General features: G+C 36.2%; 1 protein-coding gene across 1 annotated transcript; it reads left to right on the top strand.

Moving 5' to 3' along the window:
- The first annotated feature begins 508 nt into the window (after nt 1-508).
- Nucleotides 509-25,053, top strand: acox3 (acyl-CoA oxidase 3, pristanoyl). The gene is made up of 18 exons (XM_026268689.1): nt 509-622; nt 1,351-1,547; nt 2,089-2,322; nt 2,582-2,656; nt 5,173-5,262; nt 6,052-6,195; nt 6,285-6,373; nt 6,587-6,683; nt 8,040-8,222; nt 8,423-8,545; nt 8,710-8,830; nt 8,948-9,070; nt 10,095-10,208; nt 13,272-13,387; nt 15,811-15,985; nt 21,719-21,786; nt 21,888-21,974; nt 23,971-25,053. Exons 2-18 carry the CDS (start codon nt 1,377-1,379, stop codon nt 24,088-24,090), a joined length of 2,130 nt encoding a protein of 709 aa, XP_026124474.1. The 5' UTR covers nt 509-622; nt 1,351-1,376; the 3' UTR covers nt 24,091-25,053.

Below are 25,053 nucleotides of genomic sequence, written 5' to 3'. Positions count from 1 at the left end.
ACAGCGTCCCCTGGCGTACAACACAAAACAGAGCTCTTTGTGTGTGGCAGAATGACTCAGAAAAACAGCCTGCTTCATATCAGATATATTTTTATTAAATCTTTTTTCTTTTTTTTTCGGTATTTTGTGTGACCCATTTCAGAATACTTTAACAATAGAAATATAACTGTAGTCTTTATTTATGTAGTTTCAAATACATTTGTTAATCAATTCAAATTTATTTTTATATTGTTATTATATTTTAGTTCGTCTCGTATTTAACTGTTATGATTATTTTATGATTTAAAAAATGTTTTATAGTGCAGTACTTTGAATTATCACCGTGTATTAAATGTGCTGTATACATAAAAAATAAATCGGCTTGCCTTACAATATTGCCACTGTCTGAAAATATAACCTGTTTTTTAAACAAAACATCACAAAGTTATCACACCCCTCAGGTTCACCTTTATGACGCTGGCTTTCGGAGGCACAGCTGTTTTTCAAAAGGACGAGGTTTGCTCAATGCTCAGTGCAGTGCGCCTTTAAGCAGCAGCGCTTCTCTGATTGGTTGTATTTGGTCACGTGAGTATTTCCTCCTCCGAAGGGGTAGAGTACAGTGGTCTCGAGGTTACGGGTAAAGGTAAGACCAATGTTATTTCAGCACGTTCAAACTAATGATATGAAAGCAGATCCTTCTGCACCTTTCAATTCTCTTTTTAAAACATCTTCTTTACTGTTCATGTGTAGTGAAATGATGTTAGTCAGCTTGCCAGAATAGAAATCCATGGCTGGAGGTGCTCTTGTTTATCTTGATATTGTGACGCGTATGCAGGAAGAAATGTTAACTTATGTGCCATGAAACTTTTTTGTTCTACAGAAACAATTCAAATTCCTTGTAAATGGCCTTTGTAAATGTGGTGGTATTGTGTTTGAGCTGTTTAGTGACAGCGAGTTTTGTAACTGACATTGAACTTTGCATTGAGTTGGCCTGATAACTAGATCACAGGTATTATAACTTGGCAGATTACAATCCTGCAAATGACACATGATTTTTGGGAAATTAATTACACATAAAGAGTATTGCAAAAACTGAGATAAAGTCTATAGCAAATAATGTGCAATGAAATAATGTACAGTTCCAGCAGTTGTCCTGAAAGAAAGGGTAGCATAGGAAAAGGATTGATGACATGAATGTCATTAACATTTGGGGGAATGGTTGATTCAGACATACTAAACATACTGCAACTGCTATAGCTTTAGTTAGTGCAATATCAATTTTCTTCCCTTCAGAAAATCATGACAGTTATCATTATCTATGTTGTGAACATGATTGATCAGGTCATGTTTGTTTTTGTTTTCTTCCTGGAGGTTTTAAAGTGCTTTTGTGTCAGAACATGATGAGTGCCCCAGCCATCACAAGTGCTAAACACGTTTTGGGAGAGAAAATGGATGAGGGCATCCCAGACTTTCCCAGCGGTCCACTAGATATCTACAGGAGGAAAGCATCCTTCAGCTGGAAGGAAATGTTGCGGTTTCTGGAGGATGATGAAATCATTGCATTCAAGGTAAATGTTTATTACATAAAGTACATCTGTCCTAACAACCCCATGGGTATAATGTCCATAGTCCATTTAGTTCATACAAGGAAAACTCTTTAGACTGAGCTGAATTTCAGAGGAATGGTATAAAATGCTTCAAAACATTTACAAATATTGTGTTTCTATTCAGCAGTTCAGAGCTTGTTTCAAACATGCCAGGTCATGTGATTTAATCAAGCAAGGCTTTGTTACGTTATTCTATTTCAAACTTTAGATTCAAAGCATTTAGGAATTCTGATACAAATACTGTTGATCTGGTCAACTCGTGAATAAAAATCTGATGGTTTTAACAGTTTATTTAATTTTTTTATTATCTTTAATTTTAATTAATTTAATGAACCTTTAATACTTATGCATGCATAATAAAATGACAATTAGCCTATACATGCTTGCATAATTTAGGCTATATAATTTGTTTTGCAGTGCACTTGGTTCAGATTTTCAAATAGTTCAGTTCAGTCATTGATACTGATAACTTCTCAGCGCTCTTTTGTCTCTCTCTGAGCAGCAGCACGTGTTCAGGACACTAGAGAGTGACCCACTCTTCGCACAGCAGCCTGGGGAGGACATCCCAGTGGAGAAGAAGCGAGAGCTCACCTTCCGCCGCTGTAAACAGTTGTTTAAGTATGAGTTTTTAACACGTGATGAGGCCATGCAGAACCCCTGGAAGATGACCATTCTCAATGACTGCCTGGGAATGTATGACTGGTCTTTGGGAGGCAAATACTTCCTTAACAAAGGGGTGAGCCCATTTCATACACCCTCTAGAGACCCCTAAATGTGGGAGTGTAATACACTAACCTTCCAAGAATAACTTTGTAATCCTTACTATTTATGAATTAAGAATGAACCCATTCTGGAATGGATAAAGCTCAAACAGAAGTAACTTAAGTAATATTTTCCTTTTTCTTGATGATTCACAAAATTACCATGCAGTAGTGTAAGTGTTCATGATTTTTTGTGATAATTTTTTATATAAAAACCTTTTATATTTTTGTTAGATGTTTGGAGCCACAGTGGCAAACACTGGATCTCAGAGACACTTGAAGTTTGTGCAGGACATTGAGCAAATGATGGTAAATGATCTCTGTTTTTATGTCATGCAACAAATATAAACCCATATCAGCCATAAAAATTTAAGTAAAAGCTTCAGTTCAGTGAACTGAGTAAACACGAACTATACAGTATCCTAAATGCATTCATAGCAAATATCGTTGCTTGGCATTGCTTGGCATTTTTTAGATGGCCACTAGTTTACACTACTACCCATTACTCAACGTTTATTACATTATTTAACATGAAGTAACAATGAAAGATTCTTCTAAGCAATAATTAATAATTAATTTTATAACTAACATAAACTATCAATGAAGAGATGTCTATTTATTAAATATCATTAACAACGATTCGAAAATATTGTAGCAAATGTATTGCTCATAATGCTAGTTAATGCATTAACTAATGTTAAATAAAGAAGTTTATTGAAAAATATTTAATTTAATTATTTGATATAAAAAATTGTCGTGAGATTATCATTTGCTTTTGTAGATTGTCATGTTTTGCTGCTCAAAGTATAATGGCACGATTCATTCCCTAGTGAAAAAGAAATACTAAATTGTATTTGAAATACATTTATTTCATGTGAAGTATACTAAATACATTTACATATTTACAGCGTGTAAAATAAGTATTAACCAAGAGAAGATGCTGTTGACATGAAATTTTCACCAGATGTTGATAACATCCCAAGTGATCCATAAATACAAAGAAAACAAAATGAGTTCAGAAATTAAGTTCTGTCTAATGACATGGAATGACACAGGGAAAAGTTCTTGAACTACTGAAATGCATTTAATAGTTTGTAGACCTGTTTGGAGAAACGAGTCACATGCATTGCTCAGGTCTGATTTTTGACCCATTCTTCCACAGAGTCTTCAAATCTTGAATTCTGATCTTTAGTTCTTATTTTCTATTGGATTCAAAAAAAGTGAAAGTGACGTGACATACAGCGAAGTATGGTGACCCATACTCAGAATTCGTGCTCTGCTTTTAACCCATCCAAAGTGCACACACACACAGCAGTGAACACACACACAGCAGTGGGCAGCCATTTATGCTGTGGCACCCGAGGAGCAGTTGGGGGTTCGGTGCCTTGCTCAAGGGCATCTCAGTCGTGGTATTGCTGGCCCGAGAGGTTAGGAGTCAAACTCTCTTACCACTAGGCCTCGACTTCCCCGTCAGGTCATTGGCTTTATTTTCTTTCTCTGAAACCAAACAAGAGTTTCCTTGGCTGTGTTTGGGATCATTGTCTTGCTGAAATGTCCACCCTTGTTTCATCTTCATCATCCTGGTACTGTAGGTGTTGGGACTGAACTAACTAATATTGATTTCCACTGACTAGGGGCAGGATTGCTTTCTCATTTTTGATAGATTTCATCTGGTGTCTTAGCTTTCTGTGCCTTTTTGCACCTCTCTTTCTTCATGTTTAGTATTTTTTCTCAAATGTCATTCCATTTTATTACGCATAACTTAATTTATGAACTTATTTGTTTTGTTTTCTTTGTATGTGTGGATTACTTGGGATGCTGACAACATCTCGTAAAAATTTCATGTCAACCGCACCTTTAGAAATATATTTTCAGAGAAAAATAGTGACGCGTTCAATACTTATTTTAACCGACTGTATGTACTTAACCTGTTAAATGTCACCCCGTCCCGTTTACGGGACGCCTACGTTGGAAAGGTCTAAGATTCCCAAATATATATTTTACTAATATTTTTTGTTAAACATTATGTAGGAAAAGTAATAGATGAATTTATGACAAGAGTGCACCCTCAGAAATCTACATAACAAAAGGAGCTTTGACCTTTGTTTAAAAAAAAGACTTCCTCGCTGCCTTTTTCTCTATCACATTTTAGAAATCATCAGAAGTTATATATCACTTGAAAACATAAAATCTCAAAATTCATCCTTTAAAACCCATTTTAAAATCAGACATTGCATTACCATGTAAATGGTACATCAAAATCATGTTACAAAATGTTTTCAGTCATGAATTATAAAAAATGTAGGTTTGTATTATGCACATTCATGTCTATCTTCAAAAACGTGAGTGATAAAAATACCTTGCAATTGTTTTGTAGTATACTTAACTGGTATAATTAAAACTAATTTTGAACTAAATGCTCTTTAATTGTTAATTGTGCAGAAGTACTGCTGAAGTCCAACTATAGATATGCTAGTAGAACTACTGCGAGTATACTTTAGGTAAAGACAGATATTATTCAAAGAGTGTGCAATCCTCTTTAATAGTGACATTAAAACACATTAAGGAAATGTGCATTGTGCACGAGTCTCAAGTGATGTGTCAGTAGATATGGTAATAGATTTGAACTATACTTAGTATGAAACAAATATATTTTAAATATATAATTTTTTTACTAGGGTTAAATGAAGGCTTTGGCTGTCTTGCACGTTCATTATTCACCATCCATACATGTGTATATACAAACCAGCAAGTTGCTTTTGACATTAGTCATGACAACCACATGAACTACTGGCAGCTTGTTAATATTGTGTCTGTCTGTTTAGACATTTGGATGCTTTGCACTGACGGAGCTGAGCCATGGCAGCAACACGAGAGCTATGAGGACAACAGCCAGATATGACCCCAGCACTCAGGTACACTGGTATAGTATAGTACCAACATGTCCTCCACTAACGCAGGTCTGAACACATGCAATCATATCACGAGGTTATACAAACATGGCCTTTCAAAACATCAAGAGACAGGGACTGTTGATTCAATAATCTAGACTAATAAATAAACTTAAAAATAAAGTTAAAACAAAATAAGTAATAAATACTATAGTTCATTGTTGATTCATGAAAGCTGAAGTATGAACCATACTAAATATTTCATATATGTGACCACAAAACCATTCTTATGTCACACTGGGGTATATTTTTAGCAATAGCCAAAAAAACATTGTATGGGTCAAAATTATAGATTTTTCTTTTATGCCAAAAATCATTAAGATATTAAGTAAAGATCATGTTCCATGAAGATATTTTGTAAATTTCCTAGCATAAATGTATCAAAACTTAATTTTTGATTATGTGCATTGCTAAGAATTAATTTGGAAAATTTTAAAGGTGATTTTCTCAGTATTTAGATTTTGATTTCCAGATTTTCAAATAGTTGTATCTCGGCCAAATATTGTCCGATCCTAGCAAACCATACATCCATGGAAAGCTTATTTATTCAGAAAAATTGACCCTTAAGGCTGGTTTTGTGGTCCAGGGTCACATATGTTATCTAAATAATTAAATGACTTGCTTGTAGGTAAATCCTCCTTGTAGCACACAAAGCCATCTGTCATTATAAAAGCTTTCTTATTATGTTAATATTCCTTCTGTTTAATTATTTTCGATGATCCTAGCTAATTTATGTTGTTTTGAAATCCGCAGGAGTTTGTGATAAACTCTCCAGACTTTGAAGCAGCCAAGTTCTGGGTGGGGAACTTGGGAAAGATGGCCACTCATTCAGTCGTATTCGCACAGCTCTACACCCCTGATGGGCAATGCCACGGCCTTCACTCTTTTATAGTCCAAGTATGTGTGAAAATACGTTTTTCAGTTCATTTGCTTGTCTTGTTAGAGCAGCTGTGAATAATTCGGTTTTAATGAAATTGCATTTCTAGGTCAGAGATCCAAAGACCTTGCTGGCAATGCCAGGAGTGATGGTCGGGGACATGGGAATGAAACTGGGTCTGAACGGACTGGATAACGGGTAACAAGTTTACTGTTGTGATTACAGTGTTTGGCCATTAGATGGCGTTAACAGAAAACCATAAAAGAATATATCTGTCTCACTTCATCTCCATAATATAACTTTCTATTCATTACAATGAATATGCTAGTCTTTATACTTTTCATTGTAATCACTTAACAAAATATTTTGTTGTAATGTATAAAATAATTTCATGATTTTGTTTTTTGTCAGTTTTGCCATGTTCCACAATGTGAGGATACCTCGTGAAAACTTGCTAAACAAAACAGGAGATGTTACGCCTGACGGACGCTACGTTTCACCTTTTAAAGTAAGCAATATTATGTCTAATAACCATTACATATACTGCATCTTTTTATTGCATTTACACTGTGAAAATAATCTGTTTCCAAAAAAGGTTTTGTACATACACATAAGTAATAGCAATAGAACAGCATTTATTAATCTTTGTTAATGTTAAGTTTCTGTATTTGTGACCCTAGACCACACAAAGAGTCATAACTAGCACAGGTATATTTGTAGCAATAGACAACATTGTATGGGTCAAAATGATCAATATTTCTTTTATGCCAAAAATCATTAGGATATTAAGTAAAGATCATGTTCCATGAAGATATTTTGTACATTTCCTACCCTAAATATATCAAAACTTAATTTTTGATTAGTAATGTGCATGGCTAAGAACTTCATTTGGACAACTTTAAAGGTGATTTTCTCAGTATTTAGATTTTGTTTTTGTTTTTTTGCACCCTCAGATTTCAGATTTTCAAATAGTTGTATCTCAGCCAAACATTTTCCTATCCTAACAAATCATCAATTAAAAGCTTATTTATTCAGCTTTAAGATATATTTTTAAAGTTTTTAATAAATGGACTGTTATGACTGGTTTTGTGGTCCAGGGTCACATTTATTAATACATTTTCAATATTAATTCACTTAAAGGATTTAACAATGAAAATGTGAATATATATATATATATATATATATATATATATATATATATATATATATATATATATATATATATATATATATATATATATATATAAACATTAACCTAAGTTAATTAGAAAAAAGACTCATGAAAAAAAAGGCTAAAAATTTGACAAAAAAAGACTCTGTTCATTGTTAGTTCATGATACCTAATAAATTAGTTATGTTCATATTTAGAACCCAATCGTAACATCTTTCAATTGTTCAAATATAGGATATGTGCAAAGCAGCAGTATTTCCGTTGTTATTATGAACAAGGTTAAAATCGAGCTATGTTGGTGTGTATCTATATGGCCATTTTGCACGGCTTGACTCCCTCTGTCTGTAGTAAGAGAAAGCAGTGGTGCAGCAGCTGTGTTGTGCTATGCAACATGTACGAGAAGGAATCCCTATGCCTTCATTTCAAACAAACTGGGAGTTTTCAATCACAGGGAAAGCTAGGACATCAGCCAACGTTACTGACAAAGACATAAAGGGGTTTTTCTGAAAACAAACAGAAGAAAGAAGTTGAAGATGAATCAGTGAGATATAATGTGCCCTCCTTTTTCCTCACATTCTTTTGACTCTTTTTTTTTTTTTTTGTGGTTTGGTCTAGTCATCTCTGCCATGTGTTTGCAATTACTTTATCATGTTTCTTTCCATCCTGTCTTTTTCTAACCATAAACCTTTATAGGACCCCAATAAGCGGTTCGGGGCATCTTTAGGGGCTCTGTCAGGAGGCAGGGTGGGCATTACAAGGATGACTCTGGTCAATCTGAAGCTTGCGGTGACTGTGGCTGTGCGATTCTCCGCCACACGCAGACAGTTCGGCCCCAAAGAGGACGAGGAGATTCCAGTGCTGGAATATCAGCTACAGGTACAGAACACCGACACGTCTCTCATGTATACGCCGCATGGCCAAAAGTGTAACATTTAATGTTGCATGGAACATTTAATAGGCCTCTACATCCACCAGTACATTTTTTGGAGAGTATTTTCTTCAACTTCTCAGGTCACATTTTTTAAGCTGCTCGTCTTTTGACCCTTCTTGTTCATACACACTATCCTCTGTCGTAGCAATGGCGTCTTGTTCCCTTCCTGGCGGCGGTGTACGCACTGGAGCACTTCACCAGATCCTTCTGCATGAACTTTGTGGAATTTCAAATCGGACTGTTAATGAAGGACAAAAGCGACAGACAGGTAAAGATACCGTTTAGAAATGCTGAATGTAAAAGCGTAAATAAAATCAGAGATAATTATCCGAGATGAAAAACACAAAAGCGCCTTGATCACTAAATTCTGAAAGTGTAGGGATCTTCTAGTCTAGATTATACGTATAGATGTGTGTTTGTGTCACTTCTCAGGCTGAGCTGGGCAGAGAGATCCATGCCATTTCGTGCGCTTGTAAACCTCTGGCATCATGGACAGCCCAGCGAGGCATTCAGGAATGTCGCGAGGCTTGTGGAGGACACGGTTACCTTGCCAGTGGGAATTTTTTAAATCCTCATAAACTAAATGTTTAATAGATAGATGCAATCGACAACACCAAGTCTAAGATCAAAAGAACTTCTAGTCAGCTTCTGTTTATCTTTTCGTGTTAAGTGAACCGTCTGGGATTCCTGCGCGATGACAACGACCCAAACTGCACCTATGAGGGTGAAAACAACGTCCTTCTGCAGCAGACCAGCAACTATCTGCTCAACTGGCTTCAGCACAAACAGCAAGGTCTCACACACTAGAGTCAAACTGACCCACACTCAGTTTTCATACTGTTTGAGATCGAGGTTAAACTTTTCAAATTTGCCTACATATTTTTCATTTAGGGTCATGAATGTGAATGCAATGTTTCGACCCATAGATGTGTTTTAGAAAGGCTGTAAATATTTTGTTATGGCTTTTGTGACCCCCATTGGTTTGCATATTTCAACATTTTGAAAAACAGCATAGAAAAAAAACAATAAAAAACTAAGAAAAGCTTTATTGTAGCTCACTCATAAGCTAAAATAAAAAATACATTAAATCTTTAGAGATTAAGACAAAATTTTCCCAAAACTGAGGACTCGTCATCTTAAAGATTCAAGGAAAATTATAATTATATATAATTGTTTCTTATTTTATGTAGTCAAGTCACATAATCAATCTGCCAAAGATAGTTTATTTGTTGTTAGTTTGGATCTCTGTTACTAGACTGAAGAGTGAGAAACTAATTTCACCCTCACAAGGGTTTGAGAACCAGACATAACAAAAAAAGACAGGAAGTACAAATAACGGTTGATACTATTTATACAGACTTGTAGTTATTTGCACCTCAGTGTGCAAATAGTCACGGCAAAAAAATGTGTTTTGTGTCTGTGCAGCTAATTTTGATTTGTGTGGGTCTAATAAAAAACTTTTTTTTAAATAACATTTTTTTCATAATTTATATTCATGCTCTCACATATATTATATTTATAGGATGAGACAAGCTACAATAGAGTTTTTCTATTGCATTAATGTTTTATACATTGTTGATTTTTGGCAAATTCAATGTGGGTTGATGCAACACAATAGTACCATGTTTGTGAACACAAGAGGAAGGTTTTAACATGCATTCTTCATTTTAGTTTTGTCAAGAAAGATTAAAAAGGAAGAAGTAACGATGGTTTGTTAACCATGACATCCAGAGCATTCTTTGCATTGGTTGTAGTGGTATGCAGAATCTGAAGAATGCTTTTTGTGTCTGATATGATGTTTTTCTTCCTTAATCAAGGTAAAGGAAGGATTGAATCCCCTCTTGAGACTGTCAACTTTTTAGAGGACATGAACAGCATTCTGCAGAGCAAGTTCACAGTTGGCTCGGTGGAAGAGTGCATGAATTCAGGCGGTACGCAACATTAACATCACATTCTCCATAACGGGGACACATACTGTACATGCACATTCCTCACAAGCACACACACCAACCACATTACTCCTCTAGCATTCACCTCTGTTCTCCTGGTGCTCTACTTTTCCTTCTTTTAGACTCCAGCCTTGGGTGGAAATATTTTATGATTTTTAAAGGGGGGGTGGAATGCTAGTTTTCACTCCATATCCTATTAATCTTGAGTACCTATAGAGTAGTACTGCATCCTTCATATCTCCAAAAAGTCTTTAGTTTTATTATATATAAGAGAAAGAGAAAGATAGTCTGAAAACTCTTCCGGCAGACGTGCCCTTAGGACTCATTTAAGGAAATTCCGCTCCATCTAACGTCACACAGAGCCATACTCGAAAAAAACTTTCCGAAACTTGTGACAAACCGGAAGGAGTATTTTGGGAACAAAAATACTCCTTCAAACGTACAACTTAATTTTTGAAACTTTGTCCATGTTTAGCATGGGAATCCAACTCTTTAACAGTGTAAAAAACTCAGTATGCATGAAATAGCATTTCACCCCCCCTTTAAGTATGACTGTTGATTAATTTAAAAAAATATGGGTAACAATTTACTTAAAACCTTTATATAATACATTATAAAGGGTTATTACAGGGTATAATGTATTATAATTATTCTTAATGTGTGTTGTAATACATCATATCTTGTTGAAAGTAAATATAACTGAATTTTAAATGCATAGTGTAACAATAAATCGAAACGTGTTGTTGTTATTATTAACATATTAATTATTCATGAGATTGTACAGTGCATTGCAAGGCATAATTAATGCATTAAAATTACTTTTATAAGGTATCACTGATACCAATACTGATTCTTTCACATTTTGTAGCTCTAATACAGAATTGAGTTTGCACAAACCCAAAACTTTGATCATTTTCTTTTGAAGCATTCAAGAAATCCATTTCTAGTTCAGTTCTGTTATTCACCTAGTGATTTCTTAGTTTTGTTTAATATAGTCATTATTCATTTACGGTCAGAGGAACCCAAATAAACAAAATGAGCCTCGTGTCATTTTCATATCCCACTTTCATGGTTTTGGCGTTGTGTAATCCAGAATGTTTGTGTGTACAGTGTTTTTTTCCTGAGCACATGATCTAACACATAAACTGTGGCACCTCCGCCGCACACAGAGAGATCGTGAGAATCTGCGTCACGCTGTGTTTTTGTGGAGTTTACTGTTAAAAGTGCTCCTTGATGCTGCAGACTGCTTCAGTGGGAGAGTTTCGAGCTGCACATCTGCTGCACATCTGCTCACTTTATTGACATCATTCCTCAGCTGGTGACTCAACTCGTTGTTGCCTGGTTACAGGGGTCAGAGGATCCTCGTTTTAATTGGACGAGGATAGGGTGGACTGCTTGGCTTTTAACAGACTTTTATCGCCTGTCGCATCACATGACAAGTGCCCAATGAGTTTTCAAACGCTTGACCGGTTTTAATGTTGTTTTCTATCCCAGCTGTTTTGCATCAAAACTTTAAATGCTCTCATTCTTTACCTATAATAGGCCATGTCTTGAATCAATCCATTTCAAGCTAACTTAATCATAACAAACTAAAGAAATAGTTCAACCAAACATGCTGTCATCATTTGCTCACCCTAATGTCCTTCCAAACCTCTAGGGCTTTAATTGCAGCCTTGAGTTGTAGCCTTTATATATTAGTGCTGTCAAACGATTAATCGCATCCTCAAGAAACGTTTTTGTTTACATAATATATATATGTGTGTGTATTCTGAGTATATTTATTATGTAAATCTAAATATACACACACAGTGTATATTTAGAAAATATTTCCATGTATATATTTATATTCATATAATTGTTATTATTTACAAATATTGAAAATGTATAAACGTAACAGATTCTTCTTAAATATGTACATGCATGTTTGTGTATTTATATATACATAATAAATATACACCGTACACACACATATTATGTAAAGATTTTTTTTTTTATTAATTGTTTGACAGCACACACACACACACACACATGTACTGTATATGTGTATATATATATATATATATATATATATATATATATGTATATATGTATGTATGTTTTTCTTTTTTAAAGGTGCCCAACTTTTTGATTGTATTATTTTGACTAAACCCATATCCTCCGTATCTTTTCAAAATCTTTGTCCAAAACATCTCATTAACAGATTAGAGATTATTTGATTCTAACTCCAAATAGAAACAAAAACATATTCAAGAACTAACCAATCTCAATTTCTACATCAGTACCTTCAAATACTGAAAATGCTCAGTCATTTCTTTCAGAACTTATTTGCTTGATTGAGCGCAATGAAGATATTTGAAGAGAGTTTCCGTCTGTGTGGTCTTGTTTCATAACAAACGTATTTCATTATTTAGAGAGGGTTGAGGGTTGTTTTCTGATTCATTAGTTCCTTTATAACACGGGAAAGCAGTTTTGTTGTTTCTAAATCTTAAGGATTTTATGGATGTCTTGGTTTTTTACTGTTTGGTTAAGTTTCACAGCTTTATAGTCTTGGTCAGAAGGTTTGGATTTTGCAGCGTTCATCTGCTCATGCTGTTGTAGCATGAATGCACTTAAGTTCATCTCTCTATGGACTTGGAGTTCGGGTTACTTCTGCGTCACGAGTTGAAGAAATACATCCAAACCTCAAGCATCCAAAACACGAGACCTCTTGTTCTTGAGTCACAGTCCCCACCCAGATACCTAATCCATGATTACATCTTTGTGTTCACCAAACCTCTGCAAAACAGACCTGTTTCAACAAGAAATCCAATATTTGTTTAATCTTAAGTAGCCTTTCTTTTTTTTCTTTTTTTGTGGCCCTTTCCAAATAATTGTGAAGATTGTTTGCCAGCTGCAGTCCATTACACTTTATTCAGTTTGTTTATACAGTCATGTTTAATCAAAATATCTACTTGTTTTGAAGCTGTTCTATTATTCTTATTCATTTTCTTGCATCATATGTGCATCTTCGTAATGTCGTTATATCATTTGATGTTGTGTCCTCAGTGCCCCTGGCAGCGTATAAGTGGCTGGTGTGCTTCTTGCTGGGTGAGAGCCAGAGGAAGCTGTTTCATGAGAGATCCTCTGGACTGGGAGACTTTGAAGCACGGAACAACAGCCAAGTATGTTTTAATCCTGACTTTCATAGCATGAGACCTTAAAATGTGATGTATCTATGTTTACTGGCAGCTCAGAGGGAGGTGAGGTAAAACACATTACCCAGCTTCCTTATACTGTACCTCACGCTGAGTGTGTTTACATGCATCATCTTATACTGATTATGGTTAACAGTGTCATGGAAACATATCTCTTTACAAACACACATTTTTACAGGTGTTTTACCCGTATTTTAAATTACGCATTACATTGTGTAGTTTTTTATGTTGTAGGTAATGTCCGTAAATGGACTGGATATTTTCTGCCAGGACATTTTCTCTGTGTGTGTGTGTGTGTGTGTGTGTTTTGTGACATATCAGGACACAACTCTGTATAATGACATTGGTATGACACAGGTATTACAAGGAGACGGTGACTTATGAGAACATAACCCATGCCCCCATTTTTCAAAACACTTATAAATCATACAGAATGAGTTTTTTTGAGAAAGTAAAAATGCACAAAGTTTCCTGTGATGGATAGGGTTAGGTGCAGGGTTGGTGAAGGGTGATAGAATATACAGTTTGTACAGTATAAAAACCATTACGCCTATGGGATGTCCCCACTTTTCACAAAAACAAATGTGTGTGTGTGTGATGGATTTGTTTGTATATATACTGTACTACTGTTTTTTTTTATGTCTTTAAAATAAGTCTCTTATGTTCACCTGTGTTTATTTGATCGGAATATTTTGAAAGCAGTAACACTGTAAAATATTATGAGAATTTAAAATAACTGTTTTGTATTTGACTACTTTTTCAAACGTAGTTTATTTTATGTAATGACAGAGCAGAATTGTCAGCCATTGTTATGCCCCTCTTTAATGTCACATGAGCATTGCACTGCTGATTTTGTGCTTAAAAACATTTCTTATTATTGTCGATGTTGAAAACGGTTACTTAATATTTTTTCTGGAAACCGTGATATATTTGGTCAGGATTCTTTAATAAATAGAACAGTTTTGAAGCTGTAAAAAAGAGAGAGAGAGAGGTTTCTTTTTATTTTACTAACTTCTCTCTCTCTCTCACCATTACCACATATCAATCTGTGTATAAACACCTGGCCTTCTGGCTATTAATTCAATGTACACATTTCTGTTCAAAGTTATTGTTATGATATATAGATATCCATTTGAGAACCACGTTTCACCTTCTAGATGTGTTGTTATTCATGGGTGCATGAAATGTGGTTTTTGTTAATATTTTAGTATCAGGCTAAATTATGATGATACCTCAGCCTAGGTTTCCCATTAATACCTTTCTGTACAGTGTTGTTCCATTTATGACTTCTATCTAATATAAAACAGACCTCAGGTTCTTCAGACATGTCTTAAACACTGAACAGACACTTGGCCCAGACATAGCCCTTACTTACATATATTCCACTGAGCTACAAATCTACAGCACACTGGGCAATTTAAAGAGCCGCTGTCTGACCTCCACATCTTGAAGGATTTAAAGCCTTTTTGCCATATCAGATTCATTTAGACGTGAATATGCGCTCTGTCGGGTCAGAATCACATGCAGGATGTGTGAAAGCTACTCGCATCACGTTCCAAATGATATGAAAGTATCACGGTTGGACTGAATCTGACCTCAGTAATGAAACACAGCAGGTTCACCACATGCACATCCAGTGACCCAGAAAATTATTTGGATACTTACACATTTTTAACTCTTTTTATTTTAAAAGTGTTCATTCCGTTAATACAAATTCCATTTGGCTTGGTATTTTGTTTTGTCTAATGCCATGACATACTTTTTATAAACGTGGCTCAAAAGTTTGGGGTCGCTGTGGATGTGCTGCTTGTGTTTTTTGAGAGTCTAGTCCAGCCAAAAACAAGCAGTCAGTTAAAGGTCATATGATATAATGAGTAGAGCTCGGACACTGTCCAGTGAGCGCGAGAGTGAGTTTAACTAGAGCACTTTGGTGACATGATCTAGAATCGAGAATGTGATCGAGCAGGTAACGGTATGCGACTGATTAAATTATATTAAAACCTTCGGTGAGGACAAGAGTGAAATTAATAAAACAGACCTTCTCCACACATAATACTGACCCAGCAACCAGCAAACACAGAGAATCACTGTCTAGCAACCAGACACAAACACAAGCTCATTGCTAAGCTTTTTTCGTTTAATTTTCCCCCCCTGTATAAACATCCCGATTGGTGTCTCGTCTGTGTGTCATGACTGTCATTGTGCTGTCATGACCTGGCTTGTGATTATGTGGGTCAAAATGTCTTAATTTGCTTCTTGACTCCATAAACAGTCTCGGTAGAGTTATATACAGTATGTGTGAGTTTGTGTCCCTGGATTCACTTTTCCTGTAACTTATCTCTCTCCCTCTCTCTCTCTCTCTCTCTCTCTCTCTCTCTCTCTCTCTGTAGGTGTATTATTGTCGCTCACTGGCCATTGCCTATATTGAGCACACAGTGCTGCAGCGTTTCCATGATCTGATTCAGGATGAACAGACTCCAGCTGCTCTCAGATCAGTGCTGGGGCGTATCTGTGCTCTCTATGGCCTGTGGTCCCTCACCGACCACATGGCCGTCCTGTACCAAGGTAAACCACTGTTCTCTGCAATAGTTTGTGTTTTTCCTTTCATGTCTGTTGATGCTGGCTGTGTGGCACAAATTATGTTTAAAGGCTTGAATAGACTACAGTACACAACTTTTTTCCACATTTTTCCCCCTTTTACAGTCTGGACAATTTGACACAATTTAGAGCTAGTGCCGATTTGAGTTGACATATTTCATAGAAAATTGCGTAGTGTATGATGCGTGCAGCCTCTTGATTTTTTTCAGCTTCAGACTGTGATTATTGATTTTTAGAACACATTGTTTTCACTTTTGTCACACGTTGTCACTACTAGCAACAAGGCACGTGTTTCTGTGCAAATTTGTGTTCAAAACATCTTGAAAGTGTGATGGTGTGTTTAGTGTATGATGTCCAGTTTTTCCTCTGTAACTATTTGCACAGTTTGTAAGTGCATGTTAAACATCACGTAGTCACTCATGACCACATTCACACAGCAGCAAAATACGGTTGTCAGTCCTGTTTGGAGTCCTTAATACAGTTCCGTTCACACACATTACGGTTATTTACGGGCATGACAACCGCATTCTGTAACCAAACTCGTAAATAACAATCCCGTAGGTATTCAGGACTCACAACCTGAACACACATGCTGTGTGAACGGAACAGGACTGGACTACTAGTAGTCTGTTATGTGAACCGCTGGCATCAGTTCTGTGTTCTGCACACAATTCAAACGCTCCGCTCTCCACACAAATTTAAAACCTCGGTTAATAAAGATTTCACGAAAGAACTCATTTGTAGTGTGAGAAAGTGATAAGATATTCAGTTTTTTACATGTCGCCATCTTTGGTTTTACTTTTGTCACTGTAGCTATGGTAACTGGTAAGGAATAAAGACTTGACTACTGTTGCACGTTCATACCATAGACTGTAAAAAAAGATGCAAGATGCTCTATTTCCTTCCACTGTAGAAAAGTCAAGGCAAAACATCTCTGTATGGTTGCTGAGTAAATCTAGTATCGCGAGGTGGAGCTGCGGTATCAAACAGCCGGAACGAACGGGACATTTCGAGACTTACACCTTTAAAGAAAAAGCAGTTGTCAATCCCAAAAACTGACAGTGTGAACGTTGCCATACACTGCCTTGATAATTGATAAAGGCTACATTCACACTGTCTTGACAACCGGATGTGTGAGTCTCGAAATGTCCCGTTCACATAGCAGCTAAAAGCTGTATTTAGAATACATTGCATTACAGTGCGTTTGGTCTCGTACTTTATCGCTTACGTTGTCAGTGTTGTGCGCTTGCTTAGTCCTTTGTTGTGATAAACAGTAAAGTGCATTCAAACGCCAGCCAAGAGAGTGTAAAGAAATACCCTTTGTGAGAAGCAGTTAAATCAGCGGGAGTTAAAAGCAGATCGTAAGTGTATTTATTTCTTGTCTCATTAGTGTTTAGCGCAGTTGTCGTTGCTAGGAAACACTTGTTTGTTTACTGTGTTGAGACGTGTTGCGTTTGGTCTCGTACTCTATCCCATACGTTGTCAGTGTTGTGCGCTTGCTTAGTCCTTTGTTGTGATAAACAGTAAAGTGCGTTCAGCTGAATTCAATTTCCGTTTTGTTGGGTTTTGCGACTCCAACGGGGCAGGGACACCGACAGGGGATACAAGTATTGTTTTGATTATTCTCTTTTTCCTTCTTCTTGTTTAATTTCTGTTTCAGTTATTGTTTATAACCAATTCTCACTATGTGTTTCCAGATCCCTACTATCATTACCAGTAATAAAACCATGCATCACACAATGTAGACAGCGCCATCTTAACAACCTGCACATTTTGTCTATGTCTGCTAATACACTACTTTCTTTTTCTATTGGTCTCTGGAATTGCCAGTCTGCTGTAAACAAAGCCGATTTCATTACTTCTATTATTAGTCATTCAAAGCTTCATCTCATGGCCTTAACAGAGACCTGGATCAAACCAGAGGACACTGCTACACCTGCAGCACTCTCCAATAATTTCTCATTTTCCCACTCCCCCCGTTTGACTGGAAGAGGTGGAGGTGCTGGTCCGCTCATCTCTAATGATTGGAAATGTAATCCTTTACCATCTTTGGGTATCAACAGCTCCTTTGAATCTCATTCAGTTACTGTTACCTACCCTTTTAAAATACATTTTGTAGTTGTCTATCGACCCCCAGGACCACTGGGTAACTTTTTGGAGGATTTAGATATGTTGCTCTCAACCTTTTCTGAGGATAGTACTCCCCTAGTTATGCTTGGAGATTTCAACATCTAGCTAGATAAACCTCTGTTTGCTGATTTCCACTCTCTGCTTGCCTCTTTTGATCTCAACTACTGTCAACTACTGCTACTCACAAATCAGGCAACCAACTGGACCTTATTTATACATGACACTGCTCTACTCATCATGTTCTGGTTACTCTGCACACTGCACACTACACTGCACACGTCGGATCACTTCCTCCTCACTCTTAACCTCAACATGGTCCCTGGCACATCACTTACCCCTCCACATGTCATCTTTCGACGTAACCTACGCACACTTTCACCCTCCCGGCTATCTGCAATGGTTTAATCTTCACTTCCTTCCCCTAAACTGTTTGCATCTTTGGACGCGAACAGTGCTACTGATACTATCTGCTCCACTCTTAAATCTTGTTTAGACACTGTTTGCCCCTTATCTTCCAGGCCAGCCCGTAACACCCCTTCTGCCCCTTGGTAATCTGATGTTCTACGCAAACACCATTCTAAGCTTAGAGCTTCTGAAAGGATGTGGCGCAAGTCCAAAAATACTACTGACCTTATTGTGTATCAGTCACTCCTATCTTCTTTCTCTGCTAATGTCTCCTCTGCTAAAAAGACATACTACCATAACAAAATTAACAATTCATCTAACTCTTGCATGCTTTTTAAAACATTTTCCTCACTTCTTTGTCCTCCTACTCCCTCTCCTGCTTCATCTCTAATAGCTGACAACTTTGCAACGTTTTTCATTAATAAAATTAAACACATTAGCGCACAATTTTCCACACCACAATCATTCAAGCTCATATCACCAGCAAACTTACACACATTTACATCCTTCTCTTCACTCTCTGAGGCAGAAGTCTCAAAACACATCCTTTCTAATCACCCTACTACTTGCTTGCTTTATCCTATTCCATCTCATCTTCTTCAAGCCATTTCTCCTGCAGTTATACCTGCACTCACTCACATCATCAAACCTTCCCTTCACACTGGTGTTTTCCCCTCATCATTTAGACAGGCACGTATAACTCCACTACTTAAGAAACCCAACCTCAACCCATCTCTTTTAGAGAACTACAGACCAGTTTCTCTTCTTCCTTTCATTGCAAAAACACTTGAAAGAGCTGTGTTCAAACAAGTCTCTACATTTCTCACACACAACAATCTCATTGACAGCAACCAATCTGGCTTCAGAAGTGGACATTCCACTGAGACAGCCTTGCTCTCAGTTGTTGAAGGTCTAAGACTGGCAAGAGCAGAATCCAAATCTTCAGTACTTATCCTGCTTGATCTGTCCGCTGCTTTTGACACGGTTAATCACCAGATCCTCATATCAACCCTACTGGAAAATGGCATCTCAGGAACCACACTTCAATGGTTTGAGTCTTACCTATCAGATAGGTCCTTCAAAGTATCTTGGAGAGGTGAGGTGTCCAAGTCTCAACATCTAACTACTGGGGTGCCTCAGGGCTCAGTTCTTGGATCTCTTCTCTTCTCTGTCTACATGGCATCATTAGGTTCTGTCATTCAGAAACATGGCTTTTCATACCACTGCTATGCTGATGACACTCAACTGTACCTCTCATTCCATCCTGATGATCCGACGGTAGCTATTTGCATCTCAACTTGTCTAACAGACATTTCTTCCTGGATGATGGACCATCACTTTCAACTCAACCTTGCCAAGACAGAACTGCTTGTGATTCCAGCAAACCCATCGTTTCATCACAATTTCACCATCAAGTTAGGCACATCAACCATAACTCCTTCAAAAACAGCTAGAAGCCTTGAGTTATGATTGATGATCAGCTGACTTTCTCAGACCACATTGCTAAAACTGTCCGATCCTGCAGATTTGCTTTATTCAACATCAAGAAGATCAAGCCCTTTCTTTCGGAACATGCTGCACAACTCCTTGTTCAAGCTCTTGTTCTGTCCAGGCTGGACTATTGCAATGCCCTCTTGGCAGGTCTTCCAGCCAATTCTATCAAACCTTTACAATTAATTAAGAACGCCGCAGCAAGATTAATTTTTAATGAGCCAAAAAGAATACACTTCACACCTCTGTTTATCAATTTGCACTGGCTTCCAATAGCTGCTCGCATAAAATTCAAGGCATTGATGTTTGCCTATAAAACTACCACTTGCTCTGCACCCATTTACCTAAATTTGTTACTTCAGACTTATGTGCCCTCTAGAAGCTTGCGTTCTGCAAGTGAACGTCGCTTATTGTGCCATCCCAAAGAAGCACAAAGTCTTTTACGGACTTTTAAATTAAATGTTCCCTCCTGGTGGAATGACCTTCCCAACTCAATCCGAGCTGCTGAGTCCTTAGCCATCTTCAAGAATCGGCTTAAAACACATCTCTTCCATCTTTATTTGACCCTCTAACTTTATCACTCAATATTCTAATTCTATTCTTAAAAAATCTAACTACCTTTCTAATCTTTTTGTATTGTATTTTTCTTTTAATTTATTATGCAAATATATATATACATATATATATATTTATATTATATATATATATATATATGTGTATGTGTAAAGACCTCTAACTAGCTTGCTCTATTCTTTTTTTTTTATTCTATCGGTTTTCTTTTTATTTATTATATTATTTAAAATCCCATGCTACGTGTACTGTGTTAACCTAACTGAGACTTGTTATAGCACTTATATATCATTGCTCTCTTTGTTGTTTTTGATTGCTTCCACAGTCTTCATCTGTAAGTCCCTTTGGATAAAAGCGTCTGCTAAATGAATAAATGTAAATGTAAATGTAGAATACTGTTTCTATTAACGTTCAATGGAAGTCAAGCCCATATTTGGTGTTCCTTGAAATGAAAGCTCATTTCTTCATCACTGTAGTTTATGATTGAAAGGTATTTGTATGTTTTGTACATACTGTTTTTTTTAAGAATGGTTTTGTATGTACTGTTACTTTTGTTGTTTATTATTGCATTAATAAATAAAAAAAAAGACTTTGAAGACTGGAATAATGGAATAATGGCTGCTAAAAATCTATTTACAGGAATAAATTACATTTTAAAATCTACTCAAATGGAAACCAGTTATTTTAAAATGATATCTTTCACAATGTTACTGTTTTAACTATTTTAACACATAAATGTAGCCTTGATTAGCATAACATTTTTCTTTTAAACCATTAAAAAAGGTTGTTTAAGATTATTTGGTATAAATACTTTATTACATTAGGTAATAAAGACACAGCTGTTTGTTAAACAATGCTAGCAGACACAACTTTTGATTTAACATTATCTAAGAATGCTTTAGAAGTCATTTTTTTCTATTGTCAGCTGACATTAATGTTGGTAACTAGTGTTCACAAATGGAACCTTATTATAAATTGTTACTAAAAATCACTTATGTTTTCTTTTTATACGTTCTTTGACTTTTTGATAATCCACTTTAGATATTCTACTAACTATAAGTAGCCTTGCATTTGGGTTAAATTTTGGTCTCTTTGTGTTTTTAGGAGGTTATTTTTCTGGCCGACAGCCGGTTGACTTCATCCACACAGCCGTCCTCACTCTGTGTGGGCAGGTTAGTGTTGCTTTAGCTGTAGTTCAGTTACAGACACCCTCACTTATAACTGCATGGTGAGGCTTCAGCATTGCAGGTGCCCTCTCATTTTCTCTGTCTAGCTGAAGGATGATGCTGTGGCGCTGGTTGATGTGATTGCTCCTCCTGACTTCATCCTGAACTCACCCATTGGCAAAGCAGATGGTGAGGTAAGAGAAGGCATACACAGGCACACATGTGCACATGAGGAAGAAGACTCGGCAGTCCTCCACTCTAACTGTGGAATCACTTATTGTAGACAAATGTCTCTGAAAGCTGCAGAAGTGATCATCTAATATACAGTGACTCCAAAAAAGTTTTTTCCAGTGACTTTTATTCAACTGGTCACAAGGTGATTTTTAGTGGATGATCTGTATGAAGTTCACTCAGGCGTCTTAGCAAAGTAGCAAAGTAACCTCAACACTTTTTTGTGTTGTCATTTGCATTTAAGGTTTAAACAGTTCTTTTAAATTTTTAAATTTTTTATATTTTTTTAACAGATAAATTAAGCCTTGGAGAGCATAAGATACTTTTAAACATTAAAAAACAGTGATGTATGTATGTGTATCCCCATTTAAAGACATTTTTAAGCCACTGTTATAACTGTCTTGTGATTTCATGTAAGTGTGCATGATTTTTTTTATTATATATTCTCTATAAGTACTGTTCACGTATTTAAGGCAGTTTTTATGAAAAACAAAATACATTATTATACCATCAAGTCGTGCATGTCTTTTACAGATTCGGACAAATAAAAAAGGTGTTTTCTAAACAGAATAATTTTTTTTCCTGCTAGTCTATTAAATAAGTTGGCCTTTGAGACTGACAGCTAGTGATGATGCAATATTTACTGGAAAATATTCCAGCTTAATGTGTCACCAAAGGGGGGTAAAGTCAACATTAGCTAATAAAATCAACAATTATTAGAACTTTGGGTGGTGGATTTATTTCCTTGTTTCACAAAACAGCAAGAAAAAAGCAGACAAGTTGATTAAAACAAACTAATTCCCAGCAGCTGGAAAATCTGGAGGGGTTTTCCATTGTACTGCCCTTAAGGGTGTTTTAAATCCCTTAGAAACATGATTCTGACTAGACTTTATGGTTACTGACTCATTCCTCCAGTCATATTCTCTCAGCACTTTTTTGGCAGGCCATACATTTCTGAGTATAAGAAAAACAGAGCATTATTGAAACACTAGTCAAAGCAGAGCAGAGCAGTCACACACACACACACACACACACGCCCCACTGACACAGAGACCTTTAAACTGATTCCCCTGCTGAGTTAGACACTTCATATTTACAGTTGAGGAGATGTTTACTGGAAATTAACTCTTCACTTTGGCCTTGAGTTCATTTTTTGACTCATGATCGGAGGATTTGATACAAGGGAGGACTTCTTTATTAAAGCCATCCACATGCTTGTTATTTTTACTATTACAGGGTTTCTGTAGATCTTTACGGTCATGAAGTCACTTCATTAAATGTTGCATGCATGTACTAATGTCTTCCTCTGTATTTTTGTTTTTCAGTACAAGTATCTAAACATCTTTAAGTCAAGATGCATTAGCTTGAGATGCAGTTGTAAAAAAAAGTCTGGGAAAAAATTAACACCATTTTTTTTTTTAATGAACTTAATTTTTATCAGTTCCACTGAAAACAAGAATTCTTATGTCATTTTGTTTCTCAAGTAAATGTATCTCGATTTAAGGATGCTTAGACGTTTGTATTAGAAAACAAGACGAACAGCACTTCAGTGTAATCGGGAGTATGATCAAAGTTATTTCTATATTCTAGTAGTTGCGAGCAAAGGCAATCATAATTATTTTTGGTCAAATACATGTAAAAGTAATAGAGATCAGTCGGAAGTTATGTTTTCAAACTTTGAAGTGTAGCTAATAGAACTCGTTGTGTGTTCTCTAGACATTTACATTAACTGTATATGTTCTGTATTATGTTCCCTTCAGATTTTTCCTTGAATTTTCTTTACTTGGCCTTTAAAAAAAGTATTAAAGTCAAAGAAATTTCGTTCATCAAACCTGCAGAAATCCTGGTCTGAGTGGAATTGTAGAGCTGTTACTGATAGCAAGGCACATGGCCTGACCTTATATTGGTCCAGCAGTGCAAGTGTTTTTGTGATTAAGGACTTTTTCTCATGTGTTTCAGCTCTACAAAAACCTGTGGTCTACAGTCATGCAGGGGAAGAACGTCCTGGAACGGCCATCTTGGTGGGCCGAGTTTTGTTCTGACAAACCTGCGGTTGGATCTCTCCGAGCCAAACTGTAACTCTTCGTGCTGGAAGACTGTTAGGGAAACATTCATCTGTTTGTCCGGAAAAACCAATGAGTTTTTCATTGGTTTTTCCGGACAAATGGTTGTCATTAATAAATTGAGTTTATCAATTGAAAGATAGTAACAGCTCATGGGATATTAAAGGGAGGTTAGAAAAGTCCAAGAAGAATCCCAGCCATGTTGATCTCAGTGTAAAATTATAAACCGATTCACTGAAACGTACTAATATCAGAATAAAGGTAGGTTTGTGATGTACTGTAAACAATAACAAAGGCTCTTATTATAGCTCTTCCTAATTCATTGTGCCATGATATACTCATTTGTTTGGTTTGACTGATAAAACCCTTAACAATAACAGTGTTCAGATGCTAACTGATTGTATAATGCACATTGATAACTGCTTTCATATAGATCTACTTGGGGTGCAGATGTATAATTGGTTATTTTACATAATGTTAGTTTGATTATGGAATGGTGAATGATTTTGAGCGCAAACGCTTGAATGTATGTTTAATACATGGTATTTGATAATGTAATTATAATAAATCTTGACTTCTTATCACAATAAATATTTTTAAATGCTTTTATTTTGAATGCAGTGCAGTTGTATGTTATATGATATATTATCCCGTGTTAAAGCATGGGACAGGCATCTTGAACATCAGATTATACTGCATTAAACTATGGAAACTCAGTTAATAACTGAGATGGCTGATTTAGAGATGACCTTGTCCATTTAAAGATGGCAGTGCCGTGCAGGTGTCATTGTCATTTCATTTCCACCAAGACCAAATACATTAACACTGTCATGTAAATTACCATGCCAATCCCTCCGAGAGTTGCCTTGACAGATATACATTTATTCAGCAAGGATGCATAGAAATGATCAAAAGAAATCGGTTTTAAATGAATGCTGTTATTTTGAACGCAGGAATAAATCTATTTCAGTCGCCCCTC

This window comes from Carassius auratus, chromosome 7, assembly GCF_003368295.1.
Source record: "Carassius auratus strain Wakin chromosome 7, ASM336829v1, whole genome shotgun sequence".
NCBI classification, from domain to species: Eukaryota; Metazoa; Chordata; class Actinopteri; order Cypriniformes; family Cyprinidae; genus Carassius; species Carassius auratus.
Note: the sequence above shows the minus strand (reverse complement) of the source record. Positions and strands in the feature narration are given on the sequence as shown.